Source organism: Panthera onca, chromosome A1 (assembly GCF_046562875.1).
Source record: "Panthera onca isolate mPanOnc1 chromosome A1, mPanOnc1 haplotype 2, whole genome shotgun sequence".
NCBI lineage: Eukaryota > Metazoa > Chordata > Mammalia > Carnivora > Felidae > Panthera > Panthera onca.
The window spans coordinates 159,174,857-159,188,413 of NC_138339.1; the positions used below are offsets into that span (position 1 = coordinate 159,174,857).

Below are 13,557 nucleotides of genomic sequence, written 5' to 3' on the forward strand. Positions count from 1 at the left end.
AGCGCAGACGGGGCAGGAGCTGTGAGAAGTCACACTTCTCTTCCTGCGGTGAGGTCATGCCTGCCGGCTCCCGAATTGCCTTCCAGGTGGGATGCAGCCACGACACTTCACATTCCCGTGGGGACACCACATGGTGAAGGACTGAGGATGTCATGTCCCAGAGTCCCACGCCATTGTTCTGGGGTGTTCTGACAGGCTCCAGCCCTGGAGAAGGTGCTCCAACCGCTGGGGGGAGCCGCCCACCCCGCATGCCCCACACACCTGAGCGTGTCTGTCGACACTGTGGGCAAGTGCTTCCCACACCCTGCTGACCCCAGTGCCAAAATCCATTTTGACACATTATGAATAGTGCTCATGTTATTCATGCCCCTTGACACCTGGTGCCAAGACTCACTGGCGGAGCCCTGCCAGTCCTCCTTGTTGACAACTGGCTCAGGGGCACGGGGACCATGCAGGGACAGTGCCCAGAGCTGCCAAGTGCCTTCCCCAGGCTCATCATCCAGCACCCCGGGAAGCGACTCGTGGGGTCCTGCCAAAAGATGCGTCCCGGCAACCTCACCGTCCTTTGTGGCCTAAGGAGGAAAACTAGTCATTGCCAGTCCCATCAGAAGATGGTCACAACAGTCCTGTTGAGGTACTCCCCACACGAGGTCCTCCCGTGAGCGTCAGGACACTGGCTGACACAAAATTCCCCAATGTGCCTTCAGATCAGTGTGTCAGGCTCAGAGTCTGGTTCCAGGGTCATGGCTGTGTTTCGCTGCCAACCAGGCAACTTTCCAAAGAGATACGCAGCCTGGCACCACCTAGTTTTACCCTTTACAAAAAGGAGTAAGATCCCACATCTTTTGACAAGAGGCCATTCTGAAACTGCGATTGCGTTGAGCGCACTGAATTAAGCAGCGTCTACCGAGTGGTCCAGAGCAGGGCAGTGGTGCGTACCCTGCTGAGGCGAGCAGGGGTTCGGTCTTCAGGATGTTCACAGTTGGCTGGTGAGAAGACAACAACTCCCCCGACAGAGGCAACCAGGGAAGGCTTCCTGCAAGGCAGCCGTGGGGCTGCCCTCAGAGAAGCGCAAGTGAACAAGGGGGCCCCCAGGGGGAAAGGTGCCTCTGGGGAGGGGCCCCCAGGTGGAAAATGTGCACGTCCAGGGTTGGCTGTGGGCTGACAACTGGGAAGGCAGCTCGGGAGCCAGGGCTTGGCCACCGGAGGAGGGGCTGCGCCACCAGCAAGGTACCCTCGGGGCCCTTTAGGACTGATGTGCTGCAGATTAGGAGGCGGGGGCTGCAGGTGGGAGACCCCAGGCTGCCGGTGAGGGGGCTGCCAGGAAGGAGAGGAGACCTCATAGGACTTGCTGGTCAAGGGGAAACATCAGGCTTTCCTGTGCCAGCAGAGGTGCCAGGAGGAGGGCCGGGCACCTGGGGCGAGGAGATACGGGACCTACAGTGGGTTCGGCAACTTTTTGTTTTAAAGAGAACGAACGCTTAAGTCCTCGCGCTCCTACAGGATGTGAGCATCAGAATAAACCCGCTACGATGTGCAGTTGAGGAAATGAAAGAAAAAAACATTTCTACCTGTAGCAGATCTGACAATCACACTCATTCTCCTTCTTACGGAGTCAAAACTCAAGATTTCCAGCAATTCAAACCTGAAAAAGAGATTAAAAGTTGGTTTTGACATGCACCTTGCCCCATGAGTCCTGTGAGCCTAAGTAATCACAGGCCTCTGCTCAGCAGGACATCCAGGGTGTCCTCTGCCGCGTCCAGAGAGCCCTCCCTGCATGCCTGCCCTGTCCCTCCCGGCCAGGCTGCTCCTTCATGGAGTCGGGACCCACGAGTGGGGGACTCTGCTCCTCACAGCTGGCACAACACCGCCAAGGCCAGGCTCCCGTGTGCTCACCACCAGGACATACGCACGGGACCCTCCCAACCCGAGCCCAAGTTGTAGGTGCCCAGGGAGTCCGTTCCCCAAACAAAAGGCACATTCACTTTTCTGGATTCTGAACACAGACACGCAGACACTATCAGAGCTTCCAACCCAGGACAATAAACCAGGGTCCTTTCAGTTAATAAGAATCATTTAAAAAACAAAGAAAACCAATATTTAATTGGCTTGTAGTCTTATCATCAGAAGACCACGATCTCTGCTGGCATTTGAAATACCAAAGGTAATTCAGCAACCCCAGACACCGTCTCTGGAGACTCCTCAGGGTCCAGAGACCCCAGCTGCAGCTTGTGGGGGTGGGGAGGGCAAGCTGTAGGAGAACCCCTCTGCGGAAGCCCACCTGCCACCTCGGAGGGAGCCAGGATGGCAGGCAGGGCCCCGGGAGCCCCCAGTGCTGCGGGCACAAGCCCCCTGTGCCAACACAGGACCCGCGGCCAGCCCAGAGCGGTCAGGGGTACACTGCTTATGCTGACCCGAGGGTTTATTTTGCTCAAGGGAACGTTAAAATTCGGGGGATTCTGAGGCCGTCACCACCCAGTGTCACATTCTTTGCCACCTGTCCTTCCCCGTGCCCATCACCGCATGTTCGTGTTTATAAAGGAGACCAGCAGCCCCGAGTCAAGACTCAAGACACGCCCTCTGTCTCTGGGACAAGGCATCTCAGAACAACACGGCCACCAACCCTGAGCACATGTGGTCACTGAAGACAGAACGGGAAGCACCAGCACCCACCGCGTCCTTGCTCAGACTGTCTTCGGCAGGCCACGGGGTCCCACAGCCCGGGGGCTGGTGCTGTGTGAACACGGGACCACTGTGGCCACTCCCTGTGGCAGACAGGCAGGCAGGCAGGCAGACAGTGGCTGGGAGAGTGTCAGAATGTGTTAGAAGCTGAGGGCACTCTCGTGCTAAAGCCTGATGTCAGGCGGCTCGTGGCAGACCCTCCGGACGCCGCAGCACTGGCCGGCCTCCACTCTGGCCGTCCACTCCTAACCTCCCCGCCAGTGGGCGACGGTCCTGGGTTCTCCGGAGAAGAAGGGGAGGCAGGCGTGGGAGCAGGACAGAGGGTCTGGGTTTTCCCCGGGAAAGCCGTCGTGTGGAGGAGTCCTTTCCCCCAGCGTGCGGCCCTCACCTCTCCACGCCGTTCTCCCTGTTCAGTATCTCCATGTAGTTCTCCTTCAGCCGCAGGTACGTGAAGCCGAGTCTGCAAAGAAGCGCACAAGTGCGGAGCTTAGCCAGAGTCCCCAGGTTCCTCCTCTACACGTTACTTAAGTTTGGGGAAAGCGTTCTTTTCAAGAAAGAAATACTTCTGGCAAAACTGCATTGCAGAGTTAGGAAGTTATCACAGTCACGTATTCACCATCTCAAGAAATTCTCCAAGAGCCAACAGCCTTGTGACTTATCGTGCCCTCGTACTGGTGTTAATGGGTGTCAGGAGGACAGGAGCAGGTGTGTGGACCGGCCCGTGGGTGGCGACCCCTTTCTGCCCACTGATCAGTGGGCTGTTTAGCCACGGCAGCCATGTCACAATCACAAGGATCCCGGGACACGGTGTCTCCAGAACGACCCTCTCAGTTTACTGATGAGGAAACTACAGCCCAGAGCAAGCAGTCAGTCAACAAGCCCGCAGAGCGTGTAACCTGTAACACCCCTCCTCTGCCAGCCTGAGAGCCACCAGTGCGCCAGGTACTATGGTGCAGAGAGAGGGGCGTGGCTTCTGTGCACCAGGAGCCGAGAGATGGGGACGTGAAACCGCCACCTGAACACAGCCGGTGGCCACGACGATGCCAGGGCGCCACAGGACCATGGGAACAGGGTGTCCACTCGCCCCAGCAGCGTGTCTACAGTGACCGGCAGGAAAGCCTGTCCTGACTTCTAATGTGACTGCACAAGCTTTCCCTTCTGAGCCCTCGTGTCCAAGGAGAGAGCTCCTCTGCACGTGTGTGAATTTGCACATTTGATCAGGGTCCCGCTGACACAACTTACATGCCTGAAGTCACCACTCAAACTGCACAGGGAAAATGCATGAGTTGGGGTGCCTGGGTGGTTCAGTTGGTTGAGCATCTGACTCTTGGTTTCTGCTCAGGTCATGATCTCATAGTTTTGAGTCCAAGCCCCACATCGGGCTCTGCACTGACAGTGTGGCGTCAACCTGGGATTCTCTCTCTCTCTGTATCCCTCCCCCACTTGCACTCTCTCTCTCTCTCTCTCTCTCTCTCAAAATAAATGATGCAAAGTTAAAAAAGAAAAAGAAAAACGCATGAGTCAACAATGCACAGGTTCTAAGCAGATGAGAGTGTTCAACGCCCTTTCGTTACTGGCAGCGAAGAGGGACGATGGGCCCCCGGCATTAACTCAGTAGCCATAGGCTGCGGGAACTGGGGAAACATCTCCCTGACATGGCTCTGGAATAAAGGATTCTTCCCCATGTTTGCTCAGAATGCCATCTGTGGAAGGCCACGTCCTGAGGCAGCTAGAACTCCCAGTAGGAGGGTGTGGGTGGCGGAAGGCACACAGACCTCACACAATAGCAGACAAAGTGAACTACGAAGACAGCCCCGCACCCTATGCTGTGTGACACTGCCCAAGTTGCTTGACATCCCTGGGCACCAATTCTTTAGGACAGAGAAGACTGGCCATAAAATGCATCTAAGACTGTATCTTCGACAGAAGTTAGAAGGGGAACCATGCATCTAAGACAGTGGTAATGACCAGCAGCAGGGGGGCTGCCGGCGGCAGGCTGTGTGCAGAAGGGACCGTCCTCCACCAACAGAGATGGGGGGCACTGGGGCGTGAGGGCACTGCCTGTCTAGCCCCCTTCCCCCACAGCACGGGACTGCGTCAGGACACGCCGGTACGAGCCGCGGTCGGGGCGGATCGCACAGCATGGACCTCGGGCACCAGACCCGCCCGCGCCCGGACACGTACCTCTGGATACCTTCAACTAGGGCCACCTCGTCGGGAGAGGACGAGATGTACACACAGGACTTCCCTGAGTCTGGTGACTTCCTGGGTCCATCCACGTCATCGTCATCCTTCACCTGGATTGTGTGGCACAGGCACAGGGCCCGGAAAAACAGCTCTTCTCGCTCCTGTCAAAGTGCAGCACAAGACCCCACACGTCTATGCTGACGCAGCTCAGAGCACATGGCGAATCGACAATGAAGCAGGGTGGGCACCCTTCAGGGGTTCGGAGGGGTTAGTGTCCCCTCTGGTGCTTAAGGGTGGGGTGTGTGTGGCTTCTCTTCATTCTCCAGCACTTCTGAGTAAGAAGGGGAGGAGACAGGGTCAAGGTCGCAGGCAGTGAACTCGGCGGGCCAAACCTCTGCGAGCCTGTGTGCCCTGGGGATTCCCGACCACTTCCTGGGGGCCCTGGGGTGCGGCTGAGGCAGAAGGGTGCCAAGAGGGCACCGAGCCGGTGGCACACCTCACGATGACCACAGACCCCGGGCCCTCCCTCTGAGACTCTGCGGGGAAGCCGCAGTCCCCAGGTGGAAACTGTCAGAGGCACACGTGGCAGGAGGTGGGGGGGCACTTGGTCACGACAGGCCGTCACTGTGCAGCCTGCTAAGGTGAGCTGTGTGACCCTGCACAGAGCTCTGCAGTCACCAAGGTTTCGGGAATGGTCTCCTCACTGACCACGGTGACCGCGGTGAGGGTCACAACACCTCCCAGAGATGCTGAGATCTGGAGCCACAGCACATGGGTATGTGTGCGTGTGTGCCTGTGAGATTGTGTGTGTGTGTGTGCGTGCACGTGGTAGACTGTAGCTTGTGTACACGTATGAGGGTATGTGCACATAAGTTATGTCTGTGCATGCGTGTATGTACACATAATGCACGTGTGAGCAGGAAGGCCACGTGTCTGTGTGTGCACATGTGTGTACGTGCAGCACACGTGGGGGACATAGGCTGGTGTGTGCACATGCATGTGTGTGTACACACCTGCACATCTGAGATGAAGGGCACGTATGTGCACTTCAGCGTAGTGCGTGCGCACACATGAAGGTGTGTGTACTACGCACGTGCAACGCACGTGTGCGTGGGGGGGCATGTGTCTGTGTGTGTGCATCTCTGTGCATGCACGTGTGCGTGTGTGCTCAAGCGTGAATATGCACACGTGCGTGAGCACACACCCCTGGTGCGCTGAGCCCCTCTGCCCTCAGCCCACCACTCGCCTGCCTGTCCACAGTGTAAAGCTGCTTCTCACACGGACGTGACCTGCCGGACTGGCTGGCGGAAGTGGCGGCGCCCCACAGGCTCCACGCTGGTCACTAGGGGACCCAAGCACTAGGTGACACAGCCCACCCTGTGATCGGGACCCTGTGCAGGACAGAGGGGACGGCCCCGAGGGAGTGCACCTGCCGGGGCGTGCCCACCTACCCTGGCGCCGGCGCCTGGGGAGGAGTCGATCATGTCGATGCCGGAGGCGTCGGGGAGCACCTGCCCGTTGCAGACGGCGTGCGGCACGTACACGTGGCCCTCGATGCAGCACTCCTTGAATTCCATGTTGTTCTCCGTGAGCGTGCCGGTCTTGTCCGTGAAGACGTACTCCACCTGCGGACACACGGCTGCGCTGGGCAGGTCTGGCCAGGGGCCCGCGGCCTCGGGCACAGAGAAGGTGCCACTCGCGGGTCAGACCCCGGTGCAGCCCCACTTCCACCCGGAGGGGGCTTCCCGGGCTCCACCCCCTACCCTGCCGGAGCTGCTGGACCCTACGCCGGGCGAGCCAGCCTCCTCTAGCTCCCGCTGAGGCCAGCGGTCCCGTCGGAGCTGCGAGAGCACCTTCCTCTGGGTCTGGAGGTGGAAGCTCTAGGTGCAGCTCGGCTCCCGTTGTTTGTTGGACGCACAGATGTGGGGCGGGGGTATGAGAAAATCAAGGATGCAGGGAGAATGAACCTGAGCTCACTCTGAGGTCTGGGAGGTCAAAACTCACCACACCACTGACAGTTCACCAGTCAGAACTCAAACAAAAGCACAGAGCAAATTTCAGACACAAAACTACACCCAGTTTTAAGCGCTAAACTTGGATCAATTTCGGGTACATGTTCATCAGGAATGACGTGGAATTCTGGACAGTGCAACAGCGTGGGGATCCCCGCCGTCCGAGCCCCGCTGGCTGGAGGAGCAAGTCCCCGCTCACTGCCCGGGACGCGCAAGGGAGGCAGGTTTAAGGGCAGTAAAGTGCCGGAGCCCGGGAAGCAGAGGAGACAGGTAATGAACTGGCTACATGTTTCATGCTGTGCCTTTTTCAGCAAAATGTTCTCTGGTGTCTTAATCCCACCGCAGAAAATGCCTTCCCCTGTGTGCTTGACTCAAGTAAACTGTAAGTACACAGCAGTACCCCCCTGAATTATTTTTAAACCACCTGCCATCCAAACACCCAAAACTCTGCCAGGCCTCTCCCCACAATCTGGAAAACTAGTGACAGGAAGGCGCCCGCTTGTGAGGGCTCACGGGCACGGGTGGCTGTGTTACTGGAAGTGAGCGACATCTGACATTTTTCAGAGTGAGGACCAATGATGATAATGACTATTTCAGGAGGTCCCATCTCCTGAAGCTTTCCCACAAACCTCCGGGTCCCCTGTGCTGTCCGACAGCTGGAGCCAGATACGTTCTCCGTAGTACACTCGACATTTTTCTTGTTACAGAGAAATGCTTTCCTCTGAGAATTTCTCAGCAACACACAAAATACACCAGGTAATGTTACCGAGGGTGTGAACATGCAGAGGGAAAGCTGTTCTGGCGCTGAGTGAGCGGGCTGGGGCTCCGCGTGGCTGTGTGACACCGGAGTCCAGCCCGGGGCCGCGGCACACGCTGGAGCGATGCCCTGAGAGCCATGCTCACCAACAAGCAAGTTCTCTCTCGGGAACAGACCCCCTTGACCCAAGGGGGGAGCGCTGCAGACCCCCACCTGAGTCTGTGCATCTACTACAGACTGCTGTTCTGTAGGGAGTGGATTTCAGCTGCCAGTCTAAAACGGCCCTCTTTGCAAAAATCTGCCAAGTTTCTTCCTGTTTTTTTCCTTTTTCTTTTCAAAGATGAATGAACCACCATTTACCAAATGCCCTTTCCCAAGACGTAAGAGCCAGGAGAGGGTCAGGCTGGGGCATAGCGATGGAGCTGAGCCGTGGGGCCGATGGATGGGCATGCACGGGCTCTGCCCCTCTTCTGGGCGGCCCTGAGCTGCAATGCACACCGGCCGACACCCCATTCAGCCCGCCCTGCACTTGGGCAGGGCAGGTATCAGGCCCATTTCACAGATGAAGCAGCTCAGATATGGAGAGCTCGGGCCAACAGTGTGCAATGAGGTGTCTGACCCCTGCAATCCAGCCAGCCACGGACACTTGGAGGTGTCTCTTTGCTCATCTTCAGACTGAGGAAAGGGAATCACCCAGAAAAGCAGACTGCGCTGCCTGTGAAACATGGTCTCCCTGCCTTCACGGCATGAAAAGCCAGAACGAGCAGCACTGGGGCCGCACGGTGAGCTTTTATCAAACAGCTAATACAGCTAATTTCCCATCAAGTGTCTACACAAAAGCACTATCAATTGTCATATAAATAAAGTTTAAAAAACCAACTCTGCTGTTGTGTTTCATGAGTTACAGGATGCATCTGTGAGGATGAACTAAAATGGAAAAGTTTTCATCGGAACCGTCCTGATAACACGCCTGCCCCAGATGCCTGGGAACACAGCACGGAGGGCACGATCATCTACAAGTTGGGGAAGAGGCCGCCACACATACTCACCTGTCCTAATTCTTCGTTCAGGTCTGAGGTGTTGACCAGAGGCCCTTCGCCTGTGTCCTCATCAAACATGTCTTCATCCCAGGTGATGAAGTACGAGCCCAGGAACTTCTGCATTTCCACCGTGACATACATGGACACCGGGATGATGTAGTTGAAGAGAACCATGAATGCCAGGAAGTCCGTGAACGCCCTGAGGAACTGAGAGAGCCCCGCGTGATTCCCGCGTCCCATCACCAACACCACGAAGATCTGACACTTAGCGTTCCCTTCAGGTCGCACCAGTGTTATCTGTAAATACAGGTGCTTGTTTCAAATCCAAAGATACACATTATTTGGGGGCAGGCACAGCTTAGTGGCCAGTCACCTGATTTTAGCACCATGAGGGCCACAGACAGGGAGAAGGCCCATACTGGTGGCAGGGGCAAGGGGCAGGTCACCTGTGAGACAGTCACACTGGGGGAGACAGGCGCCTGCCTCTTAAGAGCTGGCAGGAAACTGCACGTTTTGAGGGTTCCACACTTGCTTCCAGACTCTGACATGTTTCCAAACTTACTTGGTAATAACCCAGCCCCAGAAATAAGGCTGGGAGAAAGGACTTCTCTGCACAGTTTTGTTCTGATCTCTAAGCCATTTAGTTCTGTGGGAGATCCGACTGAACACAGGTGAGGCAGGACTCTGCTCTGGACCCGCACGTGGCCCAGCTCTGCACCCGGTGCTACCTGTTCTGGAGGCACATGGCTCAGGTGTTAACTCAGGGAAGAAAACAGTATTCTTTTAAGTGGAGAAGGTTCAGTCAAATGATTTTAACTCCTGGCTTAGGGAAAATCGGTTTTCATAGACATGAGCAACTGAGCCCGAACCCCAAGGGGAAATGCAATCAGTTCTTACCACAATTTTCCTATAACTGACATGTTCCTCCTTTCTTTAGTCTCTCCATAAGTCAGCCCCATCTGCCTCATGATCCTCACTGAGCATTTGCTGAACAGCCTCTAAGTACAGGACACTGTGCTGGGATCTAGAAGCTCTGGAAATGTTTACGGTGCTGCCCTAATGAATTCACTGTGGGGGCCCATCCCTTTCCAGAGTGTACATTCCAGTACCCAACCAAGACAGGGGTGAGCACGGTCCACAGGGGGAGACCACTGACGCTCGGGGGCGAGTGCAGTCCGCAGGGAGAGACCACTGACACACCCTGAGATCAGTGAACGCCTCCAGGACAGAGATGTCACCAACCGAGGCCTCCTGTTCTCCTGCCATGTTGCCATAACAATGGCTTACAGGCGGTCTGGTCACCACAAAGGGACGCACTTTCCGTACCAGATTCCTCTGTCTTTCCGATTCGGTTTTGTGATTATACCACGGCTCATCTCGGAACGGTTCGCTCTGCCACACGTACTTGAGGACGGTGTTTATTAGCGCTTTACTGACCAGAATGCAGAGGTACACGATGAGGAACACATTCATGGATCTACAACACAAGACAGCAATGATACTTAGTCACTGCTTCCTGAGGGACCTGCTTGCCCTCCGTGCTGTGTTCCCAGGCATCTGGGGCGGGCGTGTTATCAGGATGGTTCCGATGAAAACTTTTCCATTTTAGTTCATTCTCACAGATGCATCCTGTAACTCAATGAAACATGACAGCAGAGTTGGTTTTTTAAACTTTATTTATATGACAGTTGATAGTGCTTTTGTGTAGACAGTTGATGGACCTCAAGCCAAATGCATGGCCAGGATACAGCAACGTGTGAGCCACCCCCCCATCACCTGGCACGGTCACCATGAGAACAGAAGCTTGCACTGGCATGTGATTCTGGGGCCACAGGGAAAGTCTCAAGAACAGGAGAGGGCAGTTCACGCAGCCACACTGCTGACTGTGCGGTCCGGGAGTCCAAGATTCAGAGACACCCAGATGTCCACCCTTCGGCCACTAAGCTCCAACCAGTGAGTTCCCCAGTACCACTGGGGCAGGAGAGAAATGCCCTCTGAATAGGAAAAAGGCTGAATCCCTGGCCAATGGCTCAGCAGATCTTGTGAAGAAGGCTTGAGTTTCCAGTATTTATTTCTGAAACCTGAAACCTATTCGTCAAGGTAATACCTGGAAACAGAGCATTCTTGCTTATTAAGAGCCAAATCTCCATTTTCATATTCGGTGTAGCCGTCGATGGACGGAGATGGCAGGATCACATTCTGAGACTAACCTGCCCGAGGCAGGCAGCAGACACCTGACAGTCTTCCCAAAGATCCCCAAGTCCACCCCCCCCCCCCCCCGTGTGGAATAACTTGTAACCACCGCAAATCAAGGATGCACTTGAACAAAAGGAAAGTAAGACAAAACTCTGGGCCACATTTTCTCACAAATTCAACTCTGTCCTTGACTCATCACGGTAAGGATTTTACTGTTTAACGAAAGGAAGATTGTTCTCTCTGCTTATGTTTCCCTCAGAAAAACACACGGTTTCCAACAACCCCAAAGCTGAAAGTGACCCGATTTTGACGTTTCCATGGATTGGTGAGAGGAGCTGCTGGGACTCTAGGTGTCCACAGGAGGGAGCCTGCAGACGCAGGCTGAACGCATGCAGCCATTTGCTGCCCCGCAGAATGAGACCATCTGTCTAAATGCCCAGCGCTGCTGTCTCCCTAGAGACCATGAAGGAATTACTAATGAAGCCAGAAGGAAAATGCTTTCACGTCTATAGGGGCTCATGATGGTTCTAGGTCATGGAGCTGTACGCACTTCAAACAAAGGGGTACTGACACTTACTTTTCTACAGCAGATCGCTTCTGGGATTTTGATTGGTAATTTAATGCCATCTTGGTTTCCATGCCCGTGTAGATAGCAACACCTGCAAGGCAGAAGACAGCAGTTAGAACAATAACACAGGCGTACATTGCCTTCACGCAGGAAGCTGCACACAGCTGCAGTAAATATAGAAGTCTGGATAAAAGTTGTATTCTAAATTTCACTAGGCAAGCTAACTGTTCATAAAAAGAGTCCCACAACAGGACTCTTCAGACTAAAGAAATGTTTTTTGTTTTTTTTTTTTAGGGGTGCCTGGGTGGTTCAATTGGTTAGGTGTCTGACTTCGGCTCAGGTCATGATCTCCCTGTTTGTGAGTTCGAGCCCCGCGTCAGGCTCTGTGCTGACAGCTCAGAGCCTGGAGCCTGCTTCAGATTCTGTCTCCCTTTCTCTCTGCCCCTTCCCTGCTCACAGTCTGTCTCTCTCTCAAAAATAAACATTAAAAAAATTTAAAAAAAAAGAAATGTTTTTTTTTTCTCATGTCGAGATCAATCTCTACTTTTTCTTGAAGCTCAGGTTTTAAGATATTGGGTTTTCTGACAACGGGGCACATGTGTATATTTTTAAGTTGTCTCAATTAAAAAACAAACATAACCCACAGAAATGGGAGACGTTACCAAAGATATGCAGGCGTTGAGAGAAATCTGCTGTGGAAACACACTGAATTCTCTCGGGGACATGACTCTATGTTTCTAAGTCAAAAACTACAGGCACTTGATACGCAAGTGACACCCTGAGACCTCACTGCTTTGTCATCCTTAGCACAGGTTTTCACTGGTGCCACAGAGTCCACTCAGAGGACGGAGAGCGCGTTTGTGGCAGCACTGTGGACTTTAACTGCTCTGTACATCCTTAACTTTAGAAGCTGTTAGTACTAATTTGCCAACCGACACTGACCGAAGATCTTCTCAGTGTTCTTAAGCGTCGCTCCTCTGAGAAGCAGGTTCTCCGACCCCAGCGGCCTGGAAGGATAGAGGGATCAGAGACAGTAATGCAGCAAATAGAGGAAGGTGCTACGGGCACATAATCGAGGCCTGCACCTAACAGACTTGGTTCCAAGAAGAAATCGCGTCTCTGAAGAGGTGCTTCTATCTGGACTATGGAAGTTAGCCTGGCTCCTCATAAGAGCATGCCTTCCCCTAGGGGGTAAGAACCGCTCTGTGGGGGGACCCAGCGGCTGGCACTCCACAGCATCTGCCCTCAGGGCACCGGCACGTGTGCGGCCCTGTCAGGAACGCGGGCTCCCAGCCCGTCCAGGCCGACGGAGGGAGGTGGGCTGACCCACAGGGTCCTACCAGCAGCGCCTGGACACGCGCTCCTAACAGGCCTCCTGTGAGCACTGCTGGGCTGGGGGCCCTGACCGTTCAGGGAGAGAGAAAAGATGGTCTGTGACTCGGGAGGCTTCGGTGGACTCCACCGCATCCTCAGAGAGACTCCACGAGTCCCATGGGATCTGGTCTTGCTTTCAGACGTAGGGGCTGGGAACGCTGTGTACAGTCATCAACACGGGATGGGGGGCAAACCCACACGGACCATCCGGGGGCAGGTGGCCTCAAAACCCGGAACCGCCATGGGCCGCCGCTCTGGGGAAGCCATGGCCAAGGAATTTAAAAGTCATCTGCGTAGGAACGAGCAGGGCCCTACGCCCTCAACGACCACGGACCAAACCTCTGCCTTTGCAGGGTTTGGATTCTCATCAGTTTCCAGGAGGAAAAGAAGGAGGCACAGGCTGCAGCCTTGCCAGCGTTGCTCAGTGAGCGCACTCACGGTTCCCTAGTGGGGCGAAGGCAAGCGCTGTCGCTTTTCAGCGCGTGCCACAGGCGTTGGCCCCGGGGAGCCAGCTGCCCACAAACGCCACGTACTTGTGGTGCGCCCGTACGCTTAACCGATGCAGCTTAGGACCCCTGCTGGCTGAAACGAGGGCGGGGAGGCTGCTGCTGGGGCGCACCTGACCGGACGTGCCTGCCCAGGGCGGCCCTGTGGTCTGGACACGCATGCCCGGCCTGATGGCCACGGAGGCTGCACACGCACGGTCATCTCCTGTTACCCGTACCGCCGGCCTCCGCCAGC

The 13,557-nt window shown here is 55.2% G+C and overlaps 1 protein-coding gene across 5 annotated transcripts in view; it reads right to left on the bottom strand.

Moving 5' to 3' along the window:
* ATP11A (ATPase phospholipid transporting 11A) overlaps positions 1 to 13,557 on the bottom strand; it is a 125,312-nt gene that overhangs the window by 34,530 nt on the left and 77,225 nt on the right. For all 5 annotated transcript variants that reach the window (XM_078452879.2, XM_078452890.2, XM_078452888.2 and 2 more), the window contains exons 9-16: positions 12,385 to 12,449; positions 11,452 to 11,533; positions 10,005 to 10,155; positions 8,688 to 8,885; positions 6,321 to 6,494; positions 4,867 to 5,030; positions 3,071 to 3,142; positions 1,572 to 1,645 (exon numbers count right to left, since the gene is read on the bottom strand). In XM_078452879.2, the coding sequence (XP_078309005.1) occupies positions 1,572 to 1,645; positions 3,071 to 3,142; positions 4,867 to 5,030; positions 6,321 to 6,494; positions 8,688 to 8,885; positions 10,005 to 10,155; positions 11,452 to 11,533; positions 12,385 to 12,449 (980 nt within the window). The remainder of the gene's footprint in view (positions 1 to 1,571; positions 1,646 to 3,070; positions 3,143 to 4,866; positions 5,031 to 6,320; positions 6,495 to 8,687; positions 8,886 to 10,004; positions 10,156 to 11,451; positions 11,534 to 12,384; positions 12,450 to 13,557) is intronic.